This window comes from Anopheles gambiae, chromosome 2, assembly GCF_943734735.2.
Source record: "Anopheles gambiae chromosome 2, idAnoGambNW_F1_1, whole genome shotgun sequence".
Taxonomy (NCBI): domain Eukaryota; kingdom Metazoa; phylum Arthropoda; class Insecta; order Diptera; family Culicidae; genus Anopheles; species Anopheles gambiae.
In genome coordinates, this window is record NC_064601.1 from 107,438,968 (window position 1) to 107,460,008 (window position 21,041).

General features: G+C 43.5%; 1 protein-coding gene across 3 annotated transcripts in view; it reads left to right on the forward strand.

Annotated features, from left to right (window-relative positions):
- Positions 1–21,041, forward strand: part of LOC5667367 (putative uncharacterized protein DDB_G0291608) — an 81,632-nt gene that overhangs the window by 55,661 nt on the left and 4,930 nt on the right. Inside the window, exons 1-3 of one of the 3 annotated variants that reach the window (XM_061640957.1) lie at positions 11,584–11,811; positions 16,051–16,383; positions 17,746–18,050. In XM_061640957.1, the coding sequence (XP_061496941.1) occupies positions 16,231–16,383; positions 17,746–18,050 (458 nt within the window). In that variant the 5' untranslated portion in view covers positions 11,584–11,811; positions 16,051–16,230. Of the gene's footprint in view, positions 1–11,583; positions 11,812–16,050; positions 16,384–17,745; positions 18,051–21,041 lie in introns of those variants that run through there. The other 2 variants (XM_061640958.1, XM_001688088.2) reach the window with 2 other exon arrangements.

Consider the following 21,041-nt stretch of genomic DNA (forward strand, 5'->3'; position numbering starts at 1 on the left):
GGGAATAGCATTCTACATACCCACACACACACACACACTCGATATATTCCATTTACTTTCTCGCCCGTCGATGTTCTTCGACGAGGAAAAACTCGTGAGAAAGTGGCAGGGCGAAATGCCACCACCATATGATAGAAGCGTTTGTGAGTGAGTGGTGAGAAGCAGGGCCGGAAGGCAGGTTTGGAAAGTCGTCTTAACGAGCGAAAACTCGTCGTTTCGTCGTGTGAGGGGGGTTGCACAAGAGAAGCAACGAGCTGCGAAAGGGGGATGGCAGGAGGAAACTGCACTAAAAGGCAAAGGTAAATGTTGAAGTTTTATGATCCTTCTGCGATGAGAATCCGATCGATGATTGTCATCTTGTGCAGCTAGTCACCACCCCGCTCGCCATCACACACCACCATCTTTGACCTATCCCCTTTCCCCTTTGTGTGGGACCAAAAAGGGGGGTCCAAAAAGGGTCGGGACGGGATGGTGGTGATCATGCGGGAAAGTTTTCTCCTGTCCTCCTCCGCTCATCTCCATCTCAACTCCTTTCCTCATTTGCCCATCTGGACCCCATCCTCGTCCACGTCTGGGTGGGGCTTGGCTGCTTGTGGTCGAGCGAATTTGCTTCTAATGTTACACAATGTTCACGTTTTACAATATTTACAATGTTGAAGCCGCTCCACCCCCTGGTTGGTGGTAGCGACTGACGAATGTCGTTTGACTTATGGCTTACGTCGCTGGCCCGGTGCCGGTCGCTGCGAGAAATGGGACGGCACAAACAACGTGACAGCAAAAATAAAACTGAATCAAAAACTTAAAATCCCTAACAACGCAAGTATTAGATGAAACAAGCAAGCAACCAAGCAAAGCGGATGCTGGTTTCGGTTGCCTGTTGTATGAGAGTGTGATTCTTGAAATGGGATTCGAACCGAAAGTAAGTGAGACACACAGCAGAGCGCGCTAGGGCAAAAACACACATAAATGAAGCCAGGTAAAATACGCTGTGCGAGTGTATGACCTGGCAAACGGTGGATGGGAGGTCATGGGAGGGCATGGGAGGGGGGAATAAATAATTTCTTGTTATAAAACTTTGTATTCGTTATTCGTCGCTGTGTTTGTTCGTGTATGCCCGACGTTGTTTGGGACCCTCTCGCTCGTCGTTCTCTGGTGTGTCGTCTGGAGTGTTGTTGAAACACACTTCTGATGCTGTGTATATTTGCTTGTTATGTTTGAATGTTTCTGTGCCACACAGACACACACACGTACCTTGCTTGCTTGCTCAGCAACTTCCAACTTTAGTTGAATATTTTATCTCATTTCATTTCATTGCTCGCATCGCCGTTTTTGGTCGGTTTGTAGTCGGGTTTTTGTTTCGCTCCGCATCCGCATCGCCATCGGGTGGGGGGGGGGGGATTCCATCCATCCATCCACCCATCCATCATTGCATATCATGTATTTATGGCAGAAAGCACTTACGTGTTCTTCAATCTCTACAACTCGCCACCCGCCAGCCCGCCGCCTGATATGGAATGTAAAGCCTTGTTCGTGTTCGCTACTAAAGAATCGATTGTTTGAGTTGTTTATTATTTTGGTCTTGCCTCGCTTATATCTCCCTTGCGAAGGTACTCCTCGGTCGTTGGCCTGCTGCTGCTGCTGCTGCTGCTAATATTGATTAATGCTCAATACTAATAATACTAAAAATAGGAACAAATCAACAAAGAAGCAACGCAAGCGCTCGCAAAACAATATCATTAAAAAGTAACAACGAGTATAAAATTAAGCAGACAGCAGACGGTGTGTTGTTTTATTTCATTTTGTTTCGCCTTAGCAATCAGAATAAAAGCACAACTATAATTAAATCAACGAAACATAATACCATACTGCGCGCGCACGTAAGAAAATCACGTGTGCCATAAAACCGCTCGCTTTATTACCGACCTCTAACCTGCCCGCCTGTGCGTGCTATACAATCTTCTTTTCACACCGCAAAAATCCATTTCCATTTGTGTCTTAATTGCATGTTTTTATATCAATGTGTTTCCAACTCTGAACCCCATCGAGGAATGGAGAAAAAAAAGCTCAGCATAAGCCACCCGAACACCTTGGTTGAGCTAAAACAGGGGAAAACCGATCAAACTAACCGAGAGAACGCAAAGCTGACACGACGAGAGTGTCTCTCGGCAAAGGGAGAGACGGAAGTAGTAGTAGCAGCAGCAAGATGAATTCTCTGTCGCCCATGCTCAACAACCAATCCCCGCCACAAAGTCTTTAAATCGCTTACATCCGTCCAATCCTGCAGTGTTTCGTGCGCTTCGTGGCATTATATGTTAGCATATAATAGAAGCAATAAAATAGAAATAAATTTATAAATTAATAAAACTCTGCGCAGTCGCAGTCGTCGTCGTCGGTCGTCGGTGTGCTGTGTTTAGAAGTGGGCTACCGTCTAAGCGGTGGTAGCAGTAGCAGCAGCATGAGCGAGAGAGGGCAACCTTAGGTTAGACAAGAGACACTAAGAAGAAAGGTCAACACATCTTCGCTACCACACCGATCACTAGCAGGCTGTGCTAGAGACCCACCGGTAATCTCTATGTGTATTGCGCATTCTCTCTCTCTCTCTGTTTTGCTCTCTTTCTTTTTCTCTCTATCTCTATCGCTCTCTTAGCATAGCACAACAGCACACCATCATCATCATCCATCTAGCAGCATAAAATCTTATGCTCGCTGGATTAGAAAGAGCATGAGCAGACGAAGGAAAGGCGAGGGTTCGTTGCCGTTTGCTTGTTGACACTTCTGACACTGCTGCTGCTGCTGCTGCTGCTAGTACTGCTTGGTTGGAAATGATCGCTCGGAATCTCATCCGATTTTCCTCTCGGATTTAGACGTTTTTTGTTTTTTTTTTGGCTTCAGACCGAAGCGAAGAGCGAACCTCCGTTTGTCTCTCACACACGCTCAATCGAGAATGCAACCAGTCCGCTCCGTCGTCTCTAACATTTTCCTCTACGAATGCCAATGCGCTTCTCGCCATATGTTTTTTGGGGCTTACACTGCCGTCGTCGTCTTCATCGTCGTTCGCAACTGTTGTCCTGCCAACCTCGGCTTCTGTTTTGATCACGTTTTTCCGAAATTGGGTGAAGCGGGCAGGGTATGGGAGTAGGATTTAATGCTTTGAAAATTAAACGCTTACCAACTCCTCTCACGCACACAAGGTTCGTGCGCTCGCTCGTCTAGCGTCTAGTGCCACTACCACCACCAGCAACATGCAACGAGTTTTCCAAATCCGTACACCATCCCCATGCCAGATGTAACATAAAAATAGCAATAATTATACTAAAAGTTGAAATATATGTATTAAATTTTATGTCCACCCCATGTTTAGCTTTTTGTTGTGTGTGTGTGTGAGTGTGTGCGCTACCCATTTGCCATTACCCATTTGAAAATACCCATTTGCTTCTTCCACACTGCCACTGCTTCTGACAGTCCCCGTTTGTTGCTACCTTGCCGAGAACATCACCAGTGTTGTTTGATTTTCTCTCTACCAGCCTTCCCTAGCCCACCCCACCCAAGGACGACTACCAGTTCGCTCTTGTTGGTACTTATTTTGTTATTTTCCTTTTTTTCTCCTGATTTTACTATATTATTTCCCCCTCTAGCCCCTTGCTGCTGGGGTGAGGAATTCTATTTCCACAAGATCTAGATTACGAGTTTGCTCCCTTTTCCCATTTTCGGAAATGTGTTGTACTTTGCAGAAGTTTTTCTATTCTATTTATTTGCTCCGCGCGCGCCCCGGCGCGCCCCTGCCTTTGCATGTCTGGCCGACCGTGTAATGTCGCTCTACCCGCTCTCGGTCTCTTTGTCCCTTTCCTCTGGTCCCTGTTTGTCTAAGTAGTTTTGTTCGTTGCTAAATTGCTTTCAACATCAATTCCAAATACACAGGGCCCTGTGCTCTCGATGTTATCGTTATTTTGGATTTAGCGATCTTTTAAAGGTAGTAGAAAAGATGGGTTGTATAAGAGATTGACATCGTTACAATGCTGTTAGCAGCAGCAGGCTTAACCTAGGGCGGCCCGCTTTTACTGTTATTTAGTTCTTCTCCCTTTTCCTCTCTTTCTCTCTCTCTCTCCCTGTCCTTTTATTTCATGGAACAATCTTTCTGTTTCCTGGCTTATGATGATTGTTTCCGCCCATTCGTCTCGTAACGCAACACATACAGATTTCAAGCCGCGTAAAAAATGTGCTTGTTATACATTTCTGTTTTATTTCTGTTGTTTCCTTTAGTTTAATACCCACGCCTTAAGCTACTTACTTTCCCGTTGCTCTCCCTTAGTTTCTCTTCATACCTCCGCCGTGTGTGTGTTCCTGCGCCGTTCAGCTCCATGGCTACGCCATGGCAAATCGATCGCACAAGTCGTGAATCATTCATTAGTTCTGTGCGCGCCTATGTTTGTGGCACACGACGACTATGACATGTGCATTCGTCTCCGGCTGGCAGTGTGTGTGTGTGGATTTGCGAATTCAGAAATAGAGGGAGCGAATGATGGTTTCAAGTGCTGGTTCCGGGTGGGAACAGTTTATTGTGTGGAAGGAGGGAATTTCGTTAGTGTCTAGAGGGACGACTGAAAGAAGGGTTGCTGCTAGCAGCAAATGTGCAGATCACAGCTTAATGAAGCAATTAATTTTAACCTAGGTGGAGCTCTCGTTGCGCGCTCCTCTGTGCTGTCCGCATATCCCATTTCTGCACCTGATCTATTGATGAAGGTGATTTCCGATTCTGACGAACAATAGTGCCCCGGAAAGGGGAAAGAACTGAGCCCGTGCATCCATGGGAACGATTTTGGACGAGCGCCTCCCCCCCAGATATGTAATTGAGATAATGCATGGTGCGTGTAATTGCGCGATGCTGCCAAGGTTTAAACCATAAGGAACCTTTAACAATGTAAATGTACTTGTCTTGCGTACTCTAGCCAATGTCGCGGTTATGTTAAAATGTATTGTTTGCTATATTCGATGTCATCAGTGGGCAATATATTGTGTTCATCGGCTAAATGCTTTTTATGCAAGATTTAAAAAAATGTTTGAATTCTAGATTGCACAGACCTACCAAAAAGGACAGCTTTATTTATTCCCGCTGTAATGGCTGACACACACATCTTTTACAATGGTCTTTACTTCTGAAATCAAATGATCGCATTGCTCTATTGTTAAACTGGGTTGTTGGAACATTGTGCGAAGTACAACAAGGAATGGGCTATACCAAACGTTTTCAGGCGAACATGGTTTTCCATTAATCTCTCGCGGATGTAATGTTATGCAAATGTGATACAATGCCACACACACATGCACACCAAGCGAGACATCAGCACTAGTGATGGGAAAAATGAAGTTTTTGAGGAATCAATTCCGGATAACTCCGAAGTTTTTTGGAATCAGTTTTCGGAATCGGAACAGGAATGGGTTCCGGAATCGGCTCCAGGATCGGTTTCGAAATCGGTTTTGGAATCGGTATCAGCTCCGGAATCAGAATCGGTTTCGGATTCGGAATTGGCTCCAAAATCATAATCGGCTTCGAGATTTCCATAAGAATAGGCGTTTGGGTCGTATGCTACGTATTTATAGCCGCAAAAAATCTTATTTTACTTGTAAACGATCTATTCTCATACAGATTCTCGGACTGATTTCGCTTCTGAAACTTGTTATTTCAATTCAAGAACAGATTCTCATTCTGGAGCTAATTCCATTTCTGGAGTCAATTCTGACTCAGTTTCCGGAGCAAATTGTGATTCCCAAGTCGGTTCCGATTCGGATTCACCTCCGGAATTGGAATCTATTCCAGCATCGGAATCGGATCCGGAACACGGAATCGGCTCCGGAACACGGAATCGGAATCGGGTTAGTCCGATTCCGAGCTCCCACCACTAATCAGCACCCTCATCCACCGTTGTTTATGGCTGTCATCGAGATCATTTAAAGGAAGAGAGTGAACAAGAAACTCCCCATGAACGGACCCGTTTTCTATGTGTGAAGCGAGGGATCTGATTTATGTTTTATATTATGGCTAGCATGTGTGTACGCATACGAATGTGGCCTGCTTGGGTCGCTAAGGACGCGATCGCCCCCTTTTTGAGTAGTAGCGCAGTACACTGAGGAAGGAAGTCGGCGAGTTAATTCTTCTCATCTCTCCAAATCGTTATTATTCTTTGTGTGATCTCCTTTCATCTACTGCACAATCGTAACAAGAAGCTGCAACAAGGGGGAAGGGTGGCGGTCACTATGGGTTAATCTGCGTGAATGTTTTAAACTTTTCTTCGCCTCAGAATCGCTCTTCCAAAAGAAGCAGCACAATTGTTTCATTTCTTTCAAGCTCCTTCTAGCTTTCAAAATACAAAACACGATACGTGGAATAAATCCCACCCGGCATAAAGGGTGATAGCAGCAGGCGCTGCGCAGAGCGCGGTAGTTATTCTTTTATTTATCCTACCACCCAAAATGTGCCATCTGTTTCAACTTCACTCTTTTTTCGGTTGTGTTTTCTTGCAAGATAAACAGACTGTGTTTGGGGCATACAAAGTTAATACATGAGCGCAGAAGAGCAGTTAAGAAACGGGAGCAACACAAAGCAGTACCACATGCATTATACACACACGCTCACACACATGCCGTACATTTTTTCGGAGAATGAATTCCATTAAAGAAAATCCCAGGAAGGTAAATATAGTACAAATAATAGGTTTTTCGTATACCAGCACACGCAACAGCACACAGGAGAGGTCGTAGTTGTTTAATTCCGTTGTCGTATTTTTTAAAAAGCACTGTTGCAGTTTACCTTACGATGGTGTTGCTACTTTTCACGCAGTTCACTCCGGGTGTATTTTACCCGTTGTGGTGTGAATCGTCCTTTGTTTCGAGTGGTATATTTTACGTGATACACACACACCGACAAGGAAAGAGACTTGCCCGATTTATCCCTTGCCAATCGGTTCAGCAGGGTTCGTATATGGTTCGTGCAAAATTGACGTTAAAAGGGTTGCGCGCCGTTTCCCAGCGCTGATTTTGCAAGAAACCACCGTTGGCACCGAATCGAAAGCTACTGTTACTACCCTTGTTTATTTAATTTGGCTGATTTTTAATGAATTGTAACTACGCGCAAAGAGAGGCGAGAAGAACGAGCGAGAGAGTTACTGTGTGGTAAATATTTTGCTGTAAATGTTATGCAAATAACGACAGCTACCAGCAGGAATAAAGAACCCTTTTAACGACCATTGTTTAAAAATACTTTTGAAAAAAGTATTCCCCAAATTATATGGCACCGCAATGAAGCTCAAAAAGGTAATATATTGCACGATATTAAAAACTGAAGAGTTTTATCTATCAAAAAAAGATTCCGAATATCTCCCATGAACATCTTAATGATATGCGTGGAATGGATCATTCTCATCGCAATCGTAATAAAATGCGTAATTAAAACTTGTTTCTCGCCATGCACATACATCAGAGGGATGCTTTGCAACCCCTTTGTTTATTTCGAACATAAATCTCTGCCCATCGTGTGTAGTAGTAGTGCCTACAGTATAACGAGTGCGCAAGGAAAATTTGATTATTAAAGCAAAAAAAATAAAAGTAAAAATAAACCCCTAACGAAGCTTTGACAAGATATGGGCATCACGATAATACATTTCCTACCCAATTTATTTTACCTTGTTCCTTTTTCTGTCGTAGCCCTCTCTCTCTCTTCCATTCCGTGCCATCGTTGGTTTACTACATTACATTTGCTGTTCCCCTGCGCCTCGTATACATATATTTATAGCAAACAGCAAAACAACCTTCATTTAACAGATCAATCAATCTGCTGTTCCCTTTCTCCATACATCTGATTGTGTGCGTGTGTATGCACCGGGGTCTGATGCTTCTTAACTTCTTGCACTGAAAATACTTCCCAGCTCTCCATTGTTTATTCACCATTCGCCTTTTCTCGCTGCAAACAGGTTTCTAAGAAAATGTTTTACAAAGTTTTACAACAACCCGAAGAAGTTATATTTTACTGCCCACAACATATACACATATAGGGCGAAGGAAGAACTTTTACGAGTGTGGCGTTCAATGGAAAACTGTTTTCATCGAAAATAATTAATCCTTGCCGCGCGCGGTGTTGTTTCTTCGCTTGGCGAAAGACCTACTGTTTTCTTCTCAGTCACCATCACCACTTCTCGCACTTTTTGCCTTCAGCGAGGGCAGCAAATGAGCAGGTTCGAGGCGATTAATAATAGAGGAAGGCAAAGGCTCCCGTTTCGGGGTGTGTGTCTGTGTGAAGGCTGATCTCATGGTTTTTGCAGTGTAAACTAACGAAGGGAAGAAATCACGTTCTTTTTTAAACACTATTTGATCGTTCGCTTCCCTCCAATCGATCCATATATTAAATATAGCCGGCAGTTTCAGAACGGGTTTCCAGAAAGGTGTAAAAATATTTATTGTTCCTTTCCATATAGTTTGGAAATGCTACGCGCGCTATCGCCGTGAGTTTGTTGTGTGTTGCCTGTTTTACAAAGGTGGAGACCCGGGGGGTTTGCTTCTCTAATGCTTTCCAATATATTTTTCGCCCAAACTATTCGATTTAGTTACGGATGTGTGTGTGTGTGTGTGTGTGTGTGTGTTTGCTTCTGCTCTGTTTCTTCGCTTTGATTTTGCAGCCGACTTTGTAACATAATTTAACATAGGTTTTGGATTTCTTTCCTTAATTTCTCGATTCTCTTTTAGTGTATCGTTGCTAAGAGCCAATCCCGCTAAGTGGCACACAGGGAGCGAGGGGGGGAATACACTCAAAGAAACTCGAGATAATAAGACCCCTGCACACTCCCTGTGCCTCTTACACTCTGTCTCTCTCGCTCTATCTTTCTTTCTCCCGTTTGTGGCATGGTGGTGTTGTTGTGCCGGAGTGGTGTGCGGAAACAGCTAAAAGGAATTTTCCATCTTGGCTTGTACAACAATAATACATCGCCATTGTTAAGGCCACAGATGAAGAAAAGTAAGCGAACAAATAGCAGCAGCCATAGCCATAGCGGAGCAACATAGTATCGGCTTATTTTTGCCTGGCAGGGAGCTGGAGAGAAAAAGAGAGAGAGAGATAGAGGGACCACGGGAAGCAAACAAACCGGCAGCGCACAGATATGAAAACGAGACGAATAAAGAAATATAATAATACATTCCATATTCTGTTTTCTAAATATAATTCCTTCCCCTCTCCCCCCTCCCCCTTCTCGCCCGTGTTCCCGCACTGTGCACACAACACAACATAAATCCTAAAAGTATGAGTGGCGTTGTGTTGATGGGTGGAGGAATGGAAAAGGGAGGTAGCAAAGCAGAAGAAAATTAATAACAACACAAGGATGATGCTAATGCGTGTGTGTTTGTGTGCGTGTGTGTGTGTGTGTGGGTCTGTCCCATCCGTAACTACGGGGACGACGAGGTATAACGCAAACGAAACGAGCAAACAACAAACACACGGAGATTAAGAGAGACAGAGAGAGGGAGAGAGTGAGAGCGAGAGAGCGAGAAGAGATCGCACTGGGACATTCACATTCGGAAACAGGGAAGGCAGAGATAATGATGGCAGCAGCAGAACAGGGGAACAAGGGGTGGTTTGCACAAGGAAGGGAAGTGGAGGAACAAAACATATAGGGAAATGTAAGATAATAGTAATGGTATATTAATAGTTACACGCATCGTGCAGTTGTGCGTCGAAGGGACAGCGGAAGGACAGATCACATGGGGGGCGGCAGGAGGGGGGAGGGGAGGACGGTGTGCCATCATCATAAATCGCTGGATCTGAAGTAACAATCATATAGCGTTACGCACTTGAAACCATCAAAGCTGATGTACGAGCGAAGAGGCCCTACAAATGCGAGGAGGAACGAGGAGAAGGGGGAGGTGGTGGGGTCCCTCTGCGTGGTGGTACACGTGTAGTAGTAGTAGTTGGTGTAACTACTAACATCATCGCGTTTGTGCCACGCATAAAAGGAATAAAGCATGAACGAACGAATAAATTAAACTAAACAGTGTATGCCAGGGAAGAGCGTGTGTGTGTGTGTGACTGCGAATGTGTGCATTTGGTTATAGCCCATACGCGTTTTTACCGTCCTTTTACGGTTTTGAGTGTCCCGAGGATTATTTGAACAAGTATCTGTCACGGCGCGTTGTAAGTGTTTTTATTGTTGTCGTTCGCTCCCTTCGCATAAACGTAAGAGAGAGAGAGAGAGAGAGAGCAAGTTTATTTTTGGCCCTTTCATTTCCTTGTATGTACGTTACAGCTTATCTTCCCTGATAGCTTATAAAAGGTTTTTTACCATTTTTTTTAGAATAAGTTCCATAAAGTGATCTAATAAAAATTAATCTATGAACGATGGTGCTGTAGCAACATTGTACCTCTCATTTTATTATAAAATACAAAGAAGTGTACACCGAGTGTACATTAGCCGGTCTCGTAGAACAGTCGTCAACTCGTACGACTTAACAACATGCCCGTCATGGGTTCAAGCCCCAAATAGACCGTGCCGCCATACGTAGTATTGACTATTCTGCTATGGGGGGAAATCAATTAGTCACTGAAAGCCAAACCCACAAGAGGTTAAAGGCAGGCCTTTGACCGACAACGGTTGGTTGAGCCAAAGAAGAAGAAGAAGTACACCGAGTGATATTACGTATTACGGTAAATTAGTTCCGGTCCCCTAGATTCTTTTCACGCGCGAAAAAATACATTTATTCTCTGATCACCATTTTCACAAAGTCGCGATCCTTGCCTCACATGCTTGAGCAATGCTTTCCGCACTTACTGGCCCACTGAAACAAGAGTACGCAAACACACGCGTTCACGCGCATTACATCAGTCGTCGGTCCAAGACGATCTGTCGCCTGGCGCTACTAACGCTGTAACGCAGCGGGACTAAAAAAAACAAAAGTAACGCACACTCAGGCACTCCCGCACGCACATAGTTTTGATGTTAGCGACCTTTCGCGCGCCCGAGAGCGGCCAAATCGAGAGAGATGATTGGGTGAGAATTTCCTCACCACGATGAGACGGATAAAAAATCACCCATTCTCACTCCCCGCGGTGGATTTTGATACTACCACGGGTACGTGTACGTATGCGTGTGTGCGATCAATGGATCCGGTGCCCCTCTTCCTTCCCACCACCGGTACGCGCATCATTTTCCTTTGAATTCCGCAGCGTGCTGCCGAAACCGGAAAAGGATAAGCAAAAAGGACAGGTAGCAAACAAAAGCGCAACGTACTCGACCCTGGCGGGTGCCGCCGGGTGCATGCAGATGGGGAAGAAGAAAAGTATCACAATCTTTTGTGCAAGAGAGTTGCGCTCTGAGGGTGTATTTATTTACCTGCGAATCGTTTGCCGATTTCTCGGTATTCTCGGGTTGATCGAACGGGTGCTTCTCTCCCGCTCGCTCGTTCGCTCGCTGCTACATTGTATAGAGCGGGAGCGAGCTCATCTTCGACTGCCGCTCGCGCATCAAGCGAAAAAGAGAGAGTGATAGAGAGCGCTCGGTGAGCGCGCGCCTGTATTCCTGCGCTGCCGGGGGTTCGCACTCTCTCTCCCGATGGCAGCCGATGTCAGAACGCGTTTGACGTTGCTTCGGTACGGTTCCTTGTGCTAGCGCTCGTGCCTAGCGTACGCGCCTTTCTATTGCCCACGAAACGTGTGTGTTGGTTGTGTTTGCAAGTATTAATTACGCGCGCGAGCGGTAGAGGAGTGGGGCAAGCAGGTGTGTGTGTGTGTGTGTGTCTCTCCGCTGTGCACGCAGAGCGAATTGAGCAATGTGAAATGTAATTTTCGAATTTATCGATCCATTTGCCGTGTTTGTGCCGGTTGTGTTGAGCTCATTTGTTTATGTACCCGTGCGGATCAATGCGATTAAATCGAATCCCACCCGGACCCGTTTGTGTGCGTGTGTGCAATGCAAAACTAGTTCGATAGAGAGATAGAAGCTGAATGGGGGGATGGATTACTTATCTTGGCAGTGGTTGGGCGAAAGGATTGTTTGATTTAAAGTGCATTAAAGCTGACCCGTTCATGTGTGTGTGTGTGTGTGTGCGCTTAAAGCCGTCGTTTGAAAATGTAGTTTTGCAACAACAAAACACACACGAGAATTAGATCATCGCTCCATGTGTGTGTATGTGTGTGTGTGTGTGTGTGTGTGAACACGAAGCATGTGTTTGTGTATTTTAGTGTGACTGATGGATGATTAATTGAACTACTCTGCTCCACTGCTGCTGCTCCAGCTGGCCAAACGGACACCGCAGCAGCAGCAGCAGCAGCAGTGGTTTGTGTTGAACACGATGTCGGGTGTGGGAGTGTTGAGGGTGGAGTGAGGGGTGGGGGAGTGGCAAGCGGCCGTGTTATGCAAATGTTGTCCATTCGTCGAACGAAAGGAATAAATGATTTCACTCCCTTGCCTTTTGCGAGGCCAATTTACAGTCACAATTAACAACATTTCCATTTCGCACATGATGTGCCAAGCGCTTATGTGTGTGTGTGTGTTTGTGTGATATTGGGGAGAGCTTAATGTTGGAGTTTAACATTACCCCACCTCAAGCGCTGAGGGGGAGATGGAGGAGTGGGACAAGTATGCTGTGTATGAATAAACAATGACGAATCGAGTGTGCGTGTGTGCGCGCGTGTGTATTTTAGAGTGTTTGGAGTGGATAGTCCTGTTGTGACAGTTGCATTCCATCCATCCATGCAGTCCATGAGGAGTAGTGAGAAGTCGAAGCAGAGAGAAGAGAAAGAGAGAGAGAGAGAGTGACAAAGGGAAGGAGGGGAAAAATCGACATGCGTTCGTGTCTGTACTTTATGGTTGTTTTAAACAAATAGTCCGACACACAGTCATGAAACGATCAATTACACTTGCACCCACCCTCCCCCTGTTGCATTGTTTTTATTCCCCTCGTGTTGCACCGATGGGTGGGATGGGTTGGGTGAAGGGGGGGAAAGCGTTGTGTGCACTTTTGACAACTGCCGTGTTTTGCGCGTGTCGCAATGTGTATGTGCTCTTGTCGTGTATCTCTCAATCTCTGACAGGTGTGTGTAAAGTGGTGTGTGTGCGCGAACTACTTGGAATTATGTGATTGTTGGGCTTTGTCCTTTCCGAGCGAGAAATGTAAATGTCGTCTATAATAATATGCGTTTGTGCGTGCTCCCTCTCTCTCTCTAGTAAAGTTAAAGAGAGATACATGCTGCTCTGCCCTTTAATGTCAAGAGTGTTATTTGAGTTGTATTAGGTGCTATAAAAAGGGCGACATAATTCGTTTGATCGAAGCACCTGGCTGCACCCAACGGACAGAAAGATTTGAGCGGGAATTTGAATTGAGTACACGGATGAGGGACGGTTGATGTGTATGTTTTATTGTCCCCTTCACTCCCCCGCCCGCCTTCATGCGCCTTTCCTATAGAGTTTAGAGCTCTATAAACCCGAAATATCAAGTTTTTGTCATCAGTTTTACTAAACTTCCCATTGGGGATCCCCATTTCCCTTGCTTCCCACCCCCTTCTCCCAGTTCGTTGAAAGTTTAAGGCCCACATCATCTTCGAATGGCACGATTCGGCTTAATTTCTTCCCTATTCAACATGTCTCCACACAAGTAAAAACGTATGCAATCAGCGTGGTGTGGGCAATGTGGTGCCGCGTGGAATCATTTTCATAAATTCATTATAAAAATAATAATAAACCCGCCGAATGAAAAGACGTGTTTTGTGTGGTGTGCTGCTTTGGCTGTTTTGTGGCCTTTCCACGATTTTTTTTGGTGTGCGACCGGTTTTATTTGGAAGGTGTTGGGGCGGGTGGGTGGCTAGCTCTTTCGCTCTCCCCCCCCGCCCCGTACGTGTGTGTAGGTTATTTAATTTAAGTTTCCATTTATGTATTTTTTATTGTCCTAACATTAACAAAATTCCACACTACTATTTCTAAAGGTCCGTGTTGTTCGAAGTAGACCGGCCTGTGTGTGTGTGGTTGTTGTGTATGTTCGATGTTTTTTTCCTTCTTTCTTTCTTTCTGTTTATTTTAATTCAAATCGGTCGTTCCACAGAAACCATTAGCCTGTGTGTTCGGTTTTGTGAGTTTGAGTGCGTATTTGGCTGTGTGCCTGTGTGTGTGTGTGAAACGAAACGAAGGAAATACTTTGGAAAAGAAAGGCCGCGGGGCCACGGGGCTTTCTCAAGCTGAGAAAACGTTCTCAAGCACTCATTTAAGTTTCTCAAGCACTCAAAACTTGTTCTCAGACTCAAGCCCGTGGCCGTCGTCAGTTTTTTCTCACCCTGAGAGACTGATATAGACACTCAAGCTTTATTTAGAGCTTTAAATAGAAAAACAGTTTTTAATCGCATATTTTTTTAACGTTTTCAATTATAAACATTGAATACATTTTCCAAAGTGATTTCCGATAAACAAATAGCACAATTTTCCATATTTTAGTTAGCCGATCGCTGCATTGTCAACTTTCTCAAAGATTCTCAAAACCGATTTTGTTCCGATTCGACAAACGCTGAGAACGAGGTTTTCTCAAAAGCACTCATGAGTGCTTGAGAAAATGAGCGTTGAGAATCCCCATGGCCCCGCGGCCAAAGGAAACTTAAGGCCGCGGGGCCACGGGGCTTTCTCAAGCTGAGAAAACATTCTCAAGCACTCATTTAAGTTTCTCTAGCACTCAAATCTTGTTCTCAGACGCGAGCCCGTGGCCGTCGTCAATTTTTCTCACTTTGAGAAACTGATAAGGTCACTCATGCTTTATTTGGAGCTTTAAATAGAAAATATATTTTTGATCGCATTTTTTTATTTTTTTTTTTCAATTATAAACATTGAATACATTTTCCAAAGTGATTACCGAAAAACAAATAGCACATTTGCTTATATTTCAATTCGATCGCTGCATCGTCAACTTTCTCAAAGATTCTCAAAGATTCTCAAAACCGATTTTGTTCCGATTCGACAAACGCTGAGAACGAGGATTTCTCAAAAGCACTCATGAGTGCTTGAGAAAATGAGCGCTGAGAATCCCCATGGCCCCGCGGCCTAAAACCTCCACCAGCCGTCCGAGATTACTTTTTTCCTACGTTGTTGTTTGTGAAGCAATATTATTTGGTTATTTATTTATGCTAAAAGCTCTTGCTGCTTTTGTGGTGATGGTGGTGGTATGCTGCCCTGCCCCTGCCTCGTTTCGCATAGCTCTCTGAGCATTTGTGCGTGAGTGTGTATATGAGCCAGCAGTGTGGCTATTACATTTTATATTTCGACAGTTATCTTTTATTTGTATTGCTCTTGTTTTTCCCCTTTTCGCTCTCGGTTATCTCTCTCACTTCAACCATCTTCCTTCTTGCTCGCACACACACACGCTAAGTATTTCTCTCGCTCGTTCGCTCTCTTTCCTTTTTGGCCATCCATTGTTCCGGGAGAATGTGTTTCAGCTGCGTTGTGTTTGCGCACCAGCATCATCAGCAACAACGCGCTCGAAAATTTTTGTTTACATTCCCAACAAAACACACACACACACGCGCACACTGTGCCGGGCTTTCGCAACAAGAGGGGGGGGGGGGGGGGGGGGAGAGGCATACAAAATGTGTTAACGTGCAACACATAAAATTTTGAAATACCAATGAATGGCGTTTTTGTTATGAATTCTATTTCCACCTTGCGCAATAAGGCGCAGAGGGTATACAATTTCTTACGCGCCTTGGTCGCCGTCGCCGTCCCTTCGCTCCTGCCATCCCCATGCTCCTGTCTTTTCGTCGACTAATAAATAGAGTTTTCTAAAGCCGAAGAAGAAATCTGGTTTTGGGGGGTGATTTAACACACGAATCGGTCAGTTGCGCTGCGCTGATGAGTTGCTAAAAGCAGCGCCCAGCAGCTGAATTGTTGTGTTGTGTCCGTGCGTGTTTTTTTTTTTTTTTTTTTTTTTTGTCCGTGTATTTGAACAATCGAGGGGTGCGTTTTCAAGGGGTTGTATTCTTGTTACCGTAACGGTACGATAATTTATCTTCTTCCTTCTCCTTCTCCGCTTCCGCTTAAAAAGGACCATGCACCCAGTCAGCTTTCTATTAATATTACTATGTGTGGTGTAAGCGCTGTAAGCGTAAAATACTGTGAGAAAAGAAAAAGAGTGAAACACTTGTTTTAGTTAAGCACCGAGAAAGCCGAGTTTTTGTTACGAGTTATAAATAATAATAAGCATATATACATACACACATTCAAAATGATGGAACTACTGCCGGAACTGACGATGATACCGTCGTTGTCGCCGCCGTTCTTCAATCTGCTGCCCGCCAGCGCACTGGCAGCGAACTTTCATCAAACGTCGCCGAAATCGAACGGTCGCAGTAGCCACGGGTCCACCGACGTGTTGGAGGTTCGTCCTTTCTTTTTGTTTTGTTCGTCGTTTTTTTTTCGGGGAAGTTCGGGGAAGAACGGAGCCAACAGGGACCACGTGAAGCAATTTTATAATGGCATTGAAGCAATAGCTCATAAATTAAACATAATCAATGTGAAACACGGAAATAGGAATTCGATTATGAATCAGCAGCTTTTATAATACTGAAAGAAGGGTCCCGGTGCTTCATTTTTTTCTTATTTCTTTTTTTAATATTTTAGTGGAATCAATTTATCTGGCCCTAGAAACCAATATCTGTAATAAATTACCCTTCTATGATTGTACATTTTGCATCATTTTCTCTTTTTTCCTGTATGGGAATAGGGGGGCAATATGGACATGTTATGAATTTTGAGTATTATTATTTTATAATTTGTTGCCAAGCACAATTATTTCTTACGACTGTTTATCGGTGAATTAAACTACCGATCTAGAACTACCAATCGTTTTAAGCGTTTAGTAAAAATTGCTAGTAATTGTTTAATAAAATATTTCGATGAGCTTTGTTTAAAAAATCATAAAAAAATATATTTCTTACACATCTGATACCAATGAGCAAGAGCTAATTGCATTTAGCGTTACTAGCCAAAATGATTAGTTTTATTATCCAAAAAATAAAAATAAAACGTTAAAAGTCTGAAATTTGTATTATGCGTAATTTGTCAAAATAATCTAGTTTTTTACCTCGGTCTAACCATTTGTACATTTTTGGTTACATTAGCGATCATTCAAGATACATTTTGTTCTAAAATGTTTTGGCCAAATCCTTTAAAAATGTCATAGTCGCGGGGTGTACACTGTGTTTACACTTTTTTGCATTACTAATTGAAGCCTATTTTCGAACTGGTAAATAATAATATGTGTTTTCTGCTGAATTTTTTAAAATTTAGTTTCTTTTGTCTTGATTTTTGTTTAGTAACGGGGTTATAAAACCTACTTGGCGTCGATACAATACTGCAATGAATACACTTTTAATTTATCTTAATTTTGGAATAATTTTTTAAACAAAGGGTGCCCATTTTGCCCTGCATATTCCCCCCACCAACTCTACTACCACACATACTTCGGTGGCCGTGTGAATTATTTAAACCATTTCGAAACTTCAAAACAAAACCAACGTTGCATTACAATAGAAATACAGTGTGCAGCCGTAATTGCTGGGCATGGTGCACTATTTTACTGCGCTTTTTAAATTCTACTACCTCCCCGGTCCATCCAGAGGAAACCGATACAATGTTCCGTCCGTCTTCTTCACACGCGACACTTGTAAAAGCTGACGACAATTAACCCTTTCGCTTACCTCTCTCCTTCTCTCTCTCTCTCGCCCTGTTTTGTTTACAGAAAGATGAAAAACTGTGCGATTACTACCGCCGGATGCCGGTGCTGTACGACAAGAGCCACCCGCACTACAAGTTCCAGTCGAAGAAGGAGAAGGCCTGGCGCGAGCTGAGCCGGCTGTGCGAGATGGACGTGGAGCAGTGCAAGAAGCGCATGACCTACTTCCGGTGCCGGTTCACGGTCGAGCGGCGCATCATGAAGAACGGCGTCAACTGCAGCGAGTGGCCCCTGCTCGAGAAGCTCAAGTTTCTCAACAAACACATCAAAATCCGGAGACCGCGTGCCCCGAACGGCGAACCGGACGATACGTAAGTGTGTGGCGGCTTTTCAATGAGGGGGGGAACAATGCGATGGCAATCGCGAAGCAGAGGGAGCAGAGGAGGTTGTACTTTACACACACACACACACAGTGGTGTAGGGTGTTTAGGGCCGAGGGCGCACGAGATGGACGCAAGTTGTCATGCACGTTTTATTCTCCGTTCCGCAGGGAAGGAAATGATTTAGATATGTAATGTGCAATTTGCCGCTACATATCATAACATCGCTCGAACAATAGAAGTTATAAGCAAGTGGGTTGGACAAGCGCGCTCTCTTTCATCATGCGATCGATGTAACACAACACATCCACTTACTAGGGTTTAAAGTAGGTTAAAGCAAGGGTTGGACATGTTACGAAGGAAACTACGGGTTTTTATGCTTTTCATGTACAATTGTTGTTCGTCCGATTGGATCTCCTACGCGCGCGCCCCGCACGTCCGTCATATGATTATGGGGGGACGGTTTGTATGCGCTGCCAACGGCTGCTGCCGTTCGTTCGGTTGATTTGTGCTTTGCAATTGTTCAACGGCAGAGATAATTTTTACATCCAAAGTATGCGACGTAACGTATCATTTGCGTCGGTTGAAAAGAGTCTTTCAATGTTAGGGCAAAACGAGCTGGCTCGTGAAGGGAAGGGGGAAATATATTCTAATAAATCTCCCAAACGCGTGTACTGAACGCACTCCCATTACATACGGAAGAGGAGGGTATGGTTATAAGTTATTTTAAAATATAATCAAACATAAATCATCGCTAGTGAGTCGAGCAACTTTTCATTCCACACACACACACACACACTCATTCCGCCACCCAAACCATCATCCTTAATGACTTCCAAGTGGTGTATGTGTGTGTGTGTATGCCATATCATCTCCTCAACCAACCAACAGGCCAACGCCCATTTTGTGCCAAGCGAACGCTATGTTTAAGAATAAATTTATTTCGTTGAAAAGTAAATTAGAAGCAATAGAGAAGGAGGAGGAGGCACACGATGTGAAGTAGTTGTTGTTGTTTTGTTCCGGCCATGGACAAAGGATGGTGGAGCTGCCGGGGCAGCCCAACGTCGTCGTCGTCGTCGCTCTCGCACGCTGGAAACTGGCCTTACACAAGCGATGGTCTAATTTAAACCAATCAAAATGCGAGAAAGAGAGTCACGCGTCCGTCCTCTTGGTTACACAGGAAGAGGGGGGATCTTTCTTGGTAGAACCATTCCTTTTATGATACGTTCAAGCAGAGATTGAAGGGTGAGTGAGCAAAGGGAGAGGAAAGTTAAGTCTGGGAATAATTGGGTGAGAAAATGGCCATGCCACGGGAAAGTATGTTTATTTTTGAGTTGGAGTGTTTATTGTCTCGCTGTTCTTTCGGGACGTTGAGCAATTGGTGATAAAAATCGTTTCAGATCGGTTAAGTGTGGTTTTATGATGGTATACAATTTTATTATTGCGTATTTTATTTAGTTAAAACATAAAGTATACCTGAAACAAGTTGTGTGGTGTTGCGCCTCTTTAATATTCACTTTATTTAGTGGCCAAAAAATATTCAACTCATTATGTAAAAATTGAGAACAAAATAATGCAATACAAAATTTATTTTAACTACTCAACTCACTCGCTCGCGCCGACTAACCACTCACTCTTGTGGGATTATACTCATTCACTCTCTGTCCTGGCTGGTGACTCACTGTTTACGAATTCAACTTACTATATCGACTATTGAATTGCTAGTGAATAAATTGAAAATATTGAATCATAAAACTAGTGTAAATAACAAAGAGATTTACGTATAACCTCTTCGAGCTGAGTTGAGTTTACACGCTCGTTTGCAGGATTCAACTCACACACTCATTCTTACTCAATGTGAACATCTCTACTAGGCTTGGGCAATTCGGTTCATTTACATCAGCAGTGTCAAACTCATCTCATCAGAGGGCCGCTAGTACAAATTTTCAGTGATTCGCGGGCCGCAAAGTTGAAAATGGAAAATATACCCCAATGTTTATGTAAAATACTTTTTTACATTTTTATTGTTAAACAAATTGTCTTTTTGTACTCCTCGCTTCTTATCTGGAATCGTTTGTTATGTACAAATTCGCGATGTTATTTTTATATGTGCTCTTTTTAATATGAGAAAATTTTTTAATGTACTTTCAATGTTATTATTAAAATAGAACATTTTTCATTACTCGCGTTCTCTTACGGCTGTTCTGCTAGAAAATATCTGTCAAACACACTTTTTCACTGAAGTAGGAGAAGTCTAGCAGCCTACAGTGATTCTTTTTCAAACAATCCGAGCTATCCATCACTGGATGAATATCAAAAATATTTTCTTGCAATTTTTTGACAGATCAAGAGAAAAATTGTAATAACACGTGTTTAAACATTATTTTTCGCTAATTTCCAAGTTCCAAGTGTTCTGGTGATATATTCATTTCTTATAACAAGAACCCGTATTTTACGAATATCTTTTTTTTTTTAAATTACGATAATTTTATCTCACGAAGAGTCGTGGTGTGTGATCCCATACAGATCGGCAATCCTATTTTTGACACTTAAAGGGAGATGATTCGCGAATTGAGGAATCGAGGACTGTGTGAGCTAATCTATTAATAAGCTTTGTATTGCAAGGCTTAGGCATTTCGATTATTTTTATCCTTAATCTAAATCCTTTAGGCTTTTGGTTTTGATTTTTGGGGAGGTTGGAAATTTCATTAATTCGTCTTGCAGAATGTTGGGTACAAATAATTCCAACTTGGCTACAATCATTTTTATTAACATTTATGGTGGCATGATTATGACAAAAAACAGAAGAGGCTCCAATCGAATATCAATGATGTAACATTGTAAGGTGGGAAAAAATCGGATTCGGATGAATCCTTTACTCGGCAGTCGAGGGCATGAAGATTGTCAATTTCGGCGGGACAACCGATGATTCCAACGGTTCCGAATGGTTCTAAATGGCTCTTTAGGCTTCGGACGGCACCG